This window comes from Quercus suber, unplaced genomic scaffold (genome assembly GCF_002906115.3).
Source record: "Quercus suber isolate HL8 unplaced genomic scaffold, Cork oak 2.0 scaffold_285, whole genome shotgun sequence".
NCBI lineage: Eukaryota > Viridiplantae > Streptophyta > Magnoliopsida > Fagales > Fagaceae > Quercus > Quercus suber.
In genome coordinates, this window is record NW_027069741.1 from 841,117 (window position 1) to 849,705 (window position 8,589).

Sequence of the window (8,589 nt, forward strand, 5' to 3'; positions counted from 1 at the left end):
GGAACAGGTACTCAAATAGCAACCTGCCGTGGTCAACAAATGGAGGGCCAAGATCAACTAAAAGGGGATATATAACGTAAGAAATCCCTCTGAGAAAGGGGATAAGCAATTAGCAGCAGGAAAAACCATAGTGACTGGAATCATCTTAGAGATCTTTTTAACCAAGCATTGAAGAAATAACAAGAATTACACGTTCCTCAGGAGAGTGTCGAGGAGCAGACTTTCATACTTTAGTTTATATTCTTGTAATCAAACCCCTCCACAACCATGTTCGTTTGTTGTAATCTTCACTAAGGTTTAGTTCTAAAACTCATTCTCTACAAATTCATTGTATTAGGCTAGTTGGGCTTGAGTTCACTCATCTAACAGTAGAGGTGCTCAAACCCAATCCTTACAGCTAAACTATAAGAATAATTATTATATTACAGTGCCTATTATAGTCTACTAAACATATACTTAATTCCAAATCCTAGCTCCGTTCCTGTCACAATTCCATTAAACAACTTCTATATGTTTAAAATTGTCAAATCAGTTTATGATAATAAAAACATTGGTAAATTGACTCAATAATTTTAAATAAATATAAATAGATGAGAGGTTTTTTAGCCAAATACTGAATAAGTGATACTCCACCGTAAGTAGTATATAATTTCTCCTTAAATAGACAGACTTTTCTTTTATTTATTTAAAAAAGAACAGGCGGTGGAGTCAGCATCACTGTAATAAGAGATAACACAGGGACTTGTTCACACGTAAAATTATTAATATTATGGGAATAAAAATTATATATATAGGGAGTTAAATAAAACATTAAAAAAAGGGGAAGCAAGGGGCATGTGCAGTGAACTGGGCAAAGGGGTAGATGCCTGGCAGTTAGGGGTTTCAGAAATCCGGGAGAAACGCCACGCACGTTCTTACCACCACCTCATGTAAAATGGGCCCCCTGCTACAGCTGTATGACAATCTGTTCTTGTCTGCCTTTCCCATCCATCCTCATTCCTCAATGTAAAATGGATTTGGGTTTCTGACCTTCTTTCCTTTTCCTTCCGATTCTTTTTCTTTTCTTTTCTTTTTTCTTTTTTTTTTATAACTTTTTTGAACCCTTAATTAATTCCACTTTATTAGTTTTATATATATATATATATATATATTTAATTGTTGGATTCATCATATCTAAAAGAAAATCTTCGTTGAAACCCAAGTTTTTCATTTTTAAAAGATTATAAGGTATAGAACAACTGCTTGATTCAAAAAGATTTTTGAGAAGTTCATCATGAAAAGGAAAAATAAAAATTAATGACCACTTTTCTTAACATCTCCCCCTTACACTTTTCCAAACCCCTTACACTTTTCCAGACTCTAAGGGGATCCTCTTCATTATAGTCCAGACTAGAAATAGTAAATGGTCTATACTTTGGGATTAAAATAATAATAATAATAATAATAATAATAATAACTTTTTAAAATCAACCACTCTAAATATTTCTCAAAAACATAAAAATAAAAATCTCTTTAAATATTTGAGATATCAAACTTGTACTAAATATCATTGAATTTACATTTGAATAACCTAAACTTCACTAAACTTGTCTATTTATCTTTACCGTGGTCAGGACAAATATATCAAAAATAATCGTATAGAACATATTAGTTTTTATAAATAATTAACAGAGAAAAAAAAAACTTATTTTTACGATTGGTTTGGGTTTGAAAACCCACTAACCACAAGATTGACAATAAATAATTTATTTATTTATATATATATATATAAAATACTTGACAATATTTGAAAATTAATCCCTTTTGTATCATCTCGTAATCCTAATCACTTGATCCGAGACATGGGGAGAAATAAGAAAATTTTGCTTATGGAATATAAAATGCATACAGTGCAATAAAAAAAAAATAATAAAACTTGATAGGCAATTCACAGTTGATTGTAAAGATTAAAGAATTAGGAAAGTGACTTTAGTGGAAGGAGAGTACGTAATAAAAATGTGTGAATCGTACAAAAACCCCCAAATGCTGAATTTGATAGGGGCCGATCTAGTAGCCATAGATGATTGAGATTATTCGTTCGGTTTACCTCGGCATAAAAGGGGTGGTAATACGGAATTTAAGACGCCCCAATCACATGGAACTTATTTAAGCATGTCAGGCGGAGATGGGGCCGACACGACAACCCCAACTTTGTTAAAACTTAAAACTGAACTAAAGTCACCCAATCTCATCTGACACCACCACTGATCCAGCCAGCGCTGCCTAGGCTAAGCCAAGCCCTCCTCAACCAACCAAACACAAACACCCAGCTGAGCTCAATGTTATGCGGCTTATGCATATATGGGATTAGAGTTGTTCTCCACTACAAACAAACTTATAATTTTTGTCGTAATTCTTCTACGCTACAAATTGTTACTCACTCAGTTTTACATGATTTATTACATTTTCTCTACCAATCAGCCACATGAAGTTATACTTTTTTTGGTAGTGTTAGATTTTTGAGTTTTACTATCATATCCTCTTAGGGCATATGTTGAGAAACTATTTAAGTAAATTTTTTTTATATAAAAATAAAAAAGTGATTTTTTTTTTTTTTACAAAATTTTCAAATCTCCATATAAACAGTTTTCAAAAATAAATAGTTAATATACACGCTTAAGGCATATATTCATAAGATTTTAGATTTTATTTTATGAAATGATTGAAAATATCACTGAAGTGACAAGTGAAATTCATAAAGTTAGCTTTATTAACTTTACATTCTATAAAGCTGATAAAAAATCGGATATAAAGCAAAATGATTTGATATAAAGATATTTCGGGATCTTATCAACACTACCCTATTATTATATGGAAAATATAAAAATAATTCATGAGTTTTCATTTCAAGTGTGGTGGGTTTTAGTAGTAATATTAATTAATAATTATAAATAAAAAAATAAAAAATAGTAGTTGTAGTAGTAGATCTAAGCATTTCGTCTATCTATTTTGGGTTACATTTTAACTCTGGTTAAGTTGGAGCGTAGACATATTCTGATTCTCCTGGGCTTCAATCCTCGAGTTTGTTCCGACTGAAGAAGTGCGTAGTTAAAAAAATAAAAATAAAAATAAAAATAATTGGAGTTTGAACTTGATAAAAGAAAGAAAAGGAAAAAAGAATCTGTTGTGTGTCCCTTGAGAGAAGGGGGGGGCAATACTTTGCTGCTGTCAGTGCTGAAACAGTTAAAAATAGTCCAATAACGAGATGCCACGTAGACCAAAATGGAGTGTTAGTCAATTTACTAGAACATGATTGAAGATGGGGGTGGCACTGGATTTTTATTTCCGAATGATGGGTACTCGTGAGTGTGTGACGGATTGTTTGCCATATCCTTTTTCACAAGTTTTATTTTTATTATTATTTTATATATATAAAAATAAAAAAGTAGATATATGTTGGTAAATGGTTTTAACAATTATTAGCTGCAAAGTGAGAGCTGCTGACAACACAGCATCCAGTTGGTTTTATCATTTTCTCTTTCTCTCTCTCTTAATCATCATAATCCTTAATATCGTCATCTCCATTCATTTCTCTCTGTCTCTCTCTCTCTCTCTCTCTCTACATTTATCTCTTTCTTTCTTTCTTTCCCCCACAACCCATTCTCTCCTTCTTCTCTTTTTTTCTCACAGTCAATTTTGCAGGGGCAGGGACAGGACAGTGCAGTGCCAGTTGATGATGATGATGATTATGCCCGTCTGCTTATCTTCACTTTCTTCTTTACTGCTTGCTTTTTTTTCCTTAAATCTTATTTTATTTGGTTCCAAATTAGAGTAAAATAAACAAAGGAATAAAGATCAAATCTGAAGGCCAGCACTAACTCATAGAAATTCACTTTCTGGCTTTCTTTTCTTTCCAGCTGTCTACTCTCTTCTTCTTTTTCCATTCTTAACATCGATCCCACAATCTTCATCTTTCACCAAAACTTCTCTCTTGCTCTCTTTCTCTCTCTCTCTCTCTCTCTCTTACCTCCAGCAACATTACGAGTAAGTGAGTGAGTGAATGAATAAGCTTAGGGAGAAAGGGAAAGTGAGAAGAAGATCCAGTTGATCATTTTGTGGCTGCTGCGACTGGTGCTAGAATTATATATATATATTAGAATTTGGAAAGCAAGGTGCAAGGCGCACAAGTGGAGGAGCTAGCTAGCTAGCTGGGTGTTGAAAAATTAAAGATGCAACAAGAAGGTGGAGGGTCTAATAAAGCTCAGTTCGAAATGAGTGCTGCTGGAGCTAACCCGAACCCGATGGGTATGGAGAGCAGCGAGCAAGGTGGTGGTGGTCAGCTAGTAGTAGAAGCGGCTTCTCCCATCAGCAGCCGACCTCCTGCCTCAGTCTCAGCCTCAGCCGCAGTTAATTTGGATGAACTGATGCCTTTACAAGGTGATGAAGTTGGGGATGAGGCCGATCGAGCAGGAGGAGCAGCCGTTGGCGTTGGCGGTGGTAATCGGTGGCCTCGGCAAGAGACTTTAGCACTTCTCAGAATTAGGTCGGAGATGGATGCTGTTTTCCGTGATGCCACTCTCAAGGGCCCGCTCTGGGAAGATGTTTCTAGGTACCACTTTTTTTTATTTTATTTTTATTTATTTATTTATATTATTTCATTTCAACTTTATTTCAACCTTCTTCTTATCTTCCTTTCTTCATTTCCATTTTCCAGACAAGTTTATTTATTTCATTTTATAGAAGAAAAAAAATCTTTTTCTTCATTAAAACGCATTGTCTTCCGGAGCTTACATTGAAAGCTTTATTAATGGTAGTAGTTTTCAGTAATGATGGATACATGAAAGCTAGCAATTTTTTTTTTCTCAGGATCCCTCCTGTCTCTAACACACACGCCCCACTCTCATTCTGCAGACAATATGCACATGGCTTCTTATCTCTTTCCCTCACAATTCACGAGCTAGCTGTTAGGATCCTTCTCTCTCTCTCTCTCTCTCTCTCTCTTTCTCTCTTTATATATATATTTTTTTTTTAATTATGAGCGGCCCAGATCCACTGCATGTATACCACCCAATCCCCTTATACACACACTAAACTTTCCTCTTATCTATTTTATTTTCCTATTTTCAATCGGAAATTGAAAATCCCAAGAAGAATTCTTCTTTTACTTTCATTTTTTTATTAGTTTTAAAATAGTTAATATATAATAGGAAACAAAAAAACAGTAAACTTGTCTCTCTCTCTCTCTCTTCCCTCATTCTTTATGTATGGAGTTCACCTTTTTACCTTTGATAAACCAACTAGATTATCAAATTCAGTGTGGGGTTTTGTTTCTTAATCTTCAGATATGGTTTTGTATAATTGTGAAATTGATGATACTCTAGAATTTGTTGGAAGGCGTTTATTTTATGTAAAAACTGGGGTTGGTGCGCAGGAAGCTAACGGAGCTGGGATACAAAAGGAGTGCCAAGAAATGTAAGGAAAAATTCGAGAACGTTCACAAGTATTACAAGCGAACAAAGGAAGGGCGAGCCGGTCGTCAAGATGGGAAAAGCTACAAGTTCTTCAGTGAGCTTGAGGCTCTCCATAGCTCATCACCTGGCAGTAGCAGTGCCGCCACCACCAGCAATAACCCCTCACCTTTCCTCATATCGCCGCCACCCGCGACGACTACTACCAACCCAGCTGTTGTTTCCAGTACAGCTGGGATAGGCATCATCAGCAACCCTATGCCAATCTCATCCGTCAGAGTTACCCAAGCTTCTCCTCCTACTATCGGAATATTTCCTGCCAATCCGAGTGCATCAACAGCAGCGATGACTGCACCTGTGGTGTCTGTACAACCAGCAGCAGCTGCAGTAGTAAGAACAGCCACCCAGCTGCCCACTGGTATCAGCTTTTCATCTAATAGTTCGTCCTCTTCTCTGGGCACTAATGACGATGATGATGATGATGAGGAGAGCCTAGAGCTAGAAGGGGAGCCATCCAACGTAGGTAGCAGCCGCAAACGTAAACGGGGGTCATCATCAAGCAGTGGCACCCGTAGGATGATGCAATTCTTTGAGAATCTAATGAAACAGGTAATGCACAAGCAAGAAGTGATGCAACAAAGATTTCTGGAAGCCATTGAGAAAAGAGAACAAGACAGGATGATAAGAGACGAAGCTTGGAAGAGGCAAGAGATGGCTAGGCTTGCCCGTGAGCACGAGGTCATGGCTCAGGACCGAGCTATCTCTGCTTCTAGGGATGCCGCCATTGTTACTTTTCTACAAAAGATTACTGGCCAGACCATCCAATTACCTACACCTGCACCACCTCTAAGTTTTCCTGCTGCACCACCACCACCGCCTGTGTCGCAGCAAGCCCCTATCCCCACGTCAACTCCAGCGCCAGCGCCAGCGCCAACGCCAACGCCAACGCCAACGCCGCCACCATCACAGCCACAACAACAGCAACAGCAACAAGTTCACCAACATTCTCAAAACTTCTCCCGAGTAGTGCTGGCTGTGCCAGAACAACAGGTACCCCCACAGGCACAGGACATAATTATGAGTGGTGGAGGAGGGAGCTTTGAAGCAACATCATCCTCGAGATGGCCCAAGGTAGAAGTTCTTGCACTTATAAAGTTGAGGAGTGGGCTTGAACAAAGGTACCAAGAAGCAGGGCCCAAGGGTCCACTTTGGGAAGAAATTTCAGCTCGGATGCACAGGATGGGTTACAAGAGGAATCCGAAGAGATGCAAGGAAAAATGGGAAAACATCAATAAGTACTACAAGAAGGTGAAGGAAAGCAACAAGAAACGCCCCGAAGATGCCAAAACCTGTCCTTACTTTCACGAACTAGATGCCCTTTACCGGAAAAAGATACTTGGCGGCGGCTCTACCAGTGGTGGCGGCGGCACCAGCACTACTTCTGTTAACCAAAATATGCCACAACAACAACAAGAGACCATCAAGCAAGATACAAGTGATGCCCCAGCAGCAGCAATTATGCCAACTCCACAAACGCAACAACAACCACTCGCTGCTACCACTGCATCTGAAAACAAAAATGGAGCTAGTTCACATGTACAGGCCCAGACCCAGACCCAGACCCAGTCAAGCAATGTAGGTTTGCCAGAAGATCTCTTTGGAGAAGGAATTGGAGGGGCATCCAAGAAGGTAAACTCAATCCCTATAGTTTAATTTTTTACTTTTAAGAGTTAAAAGAGTATTGGCATTATATAGGCTTCCAGGAGAAATATGCTGATTCTTGTTTTACTGAAATTTGAAGCCAGAAGACATTGTGAAGGAGTTAATGGAGCAGCAGGAGCATCAACGTCGGCAACAATTAATAGTAGAAGACTATGACAAAATTGAGGAAGCTGAAAGCGACAATATGGATGATCAAGAGGAAGAAGAAGAAGAGGAGGACGAGGATGAAGATAATGAGAATGAAGAATTAGAAGTGGACAGAAAGCTGAGCTATAAGATAGAATTTCAGAGACAGAATACAGGGTCCTCTAATGGGGGAGGAAATGGACCTCCCTCATTTTTGGCCTTAGTTCAATAGTCCTTGCTCTTGCAGCCATGATTTCGTACCCAGTTAAGTCATGTCAGGTCAGGTCCTCCTCGCCAAAACTGTACCATAAATGTATGTACGTGTTTAGAAGCTCGAGAAGATACCTAGCTAGCTAGCTAACGTCTGTGTTGAAATCCTCATTATAACAACCTTAATTCCTCCTCCTCCTCCTCCTCCTCTCAGTCTCAGGAAAAGAAAACAAAATTATTATTTTCCTATCCAATTCTTTCTGACTCCCATGATCACTAGCTAACATCTTCTGCTACTTGTCCGGTACCTTGGGTTAGAATATACATGTGTACGTTAATTAAGGTGGGAAATCTTTGGATGGCATTGCAGTCACTTCACTTGTACCAGATTTTTCTAATTTATTGATTTGTTGGTGAATAAACCGTTTCAAAGGTAAAACGGGAGGAATGGATTATTGAATTGAGACAGAGAAATAAGCTTGCCCAGTAGCAGCAGCAGCAACATCACGAGAGAAACACACGAGCAGGGAGATAAGGTAGTTTTGAAAGAAGCACATGTTGTACTTTCAGGTTTTCATTTCATTTTATTTTTATTTATTTATTTATTCTTAATTTTTAAGCTTTTCTTTCTTTCTTTCTTCCTCCTTCTTGATTTGGATGAAGAAAGAAACTGGGGATATCCAGAAATTTGTCCTTCATATTCAAATTGTAATAATATTACTACCATTTTCCATTTCCTATAATATTTGTTATGTTAATTAATTTCATCCTCACCACCTCCTGCACCTAATTTCCAATATATAGTTGGCTTCTAACGGGGCAACACTAATCTTACTAATTTTTTGTTAGGAAGAAAATTAAAGCCTATCAATCTTTTGTTAAAATAAATTTGTTAAAATTTTTTTACTAATTTTATTACAAAACAAATGGACTTGGATACTGTGATGCTGATGAAACGAAAATTTTATTTTTTCTTGGATCATGTGATCCTCCAAATTGTTACCTGAGAGAGAGAAAATTCGCTAGACATTTCAATTTGTGTAGGATTTAAAAATCCATAACCTCTTATTCTTTCATCTAAAGC

General features: G+C 37.5%; 1 protein-coding gene across 2 annotated transcripts; it reads left to right on the plus strand.

Annotated features, from left to right (window-relative positions):
• The first annotated feature begins 3,495 nt into the window (after nucleotides 1–3,495).
• LOC112010717 (trihelix transcription factor GTL1) lies at nucleotides 3,496–8,276 on the plus strand. Of its 2 annotated transcripts, none has more exons than XM_024043072.2 (3): nucleotides 3,496–4,588; nucleotides 5,411–7,136; nucleotides 7,253–7,284. In XM_024043072.2, exons 1-3 carry the CDS (start codon nucleotides 4,209–4,211, stop codon nucleotides 7,262–7,264), a joined length of 2,118 nt encoding a protein of 705 aa, XP_023898840.2. In that variant the 5' UTR covers nucleotides 3,496–4,208; the 3' UTR covers nucleotides 7,265–7,284. The 2 variants fall into 2 exon arrangements, with proteins under 2 accessions (XP_023898840.2, XP_023898839.2); XM_024043071.2 differs by having other exon boundaries at nucleotides 3,501–4,588; nucleotides 7,249–8,276.
• Nucleotides 8,277–8,589: the final 313 nt, after the last annotated feature.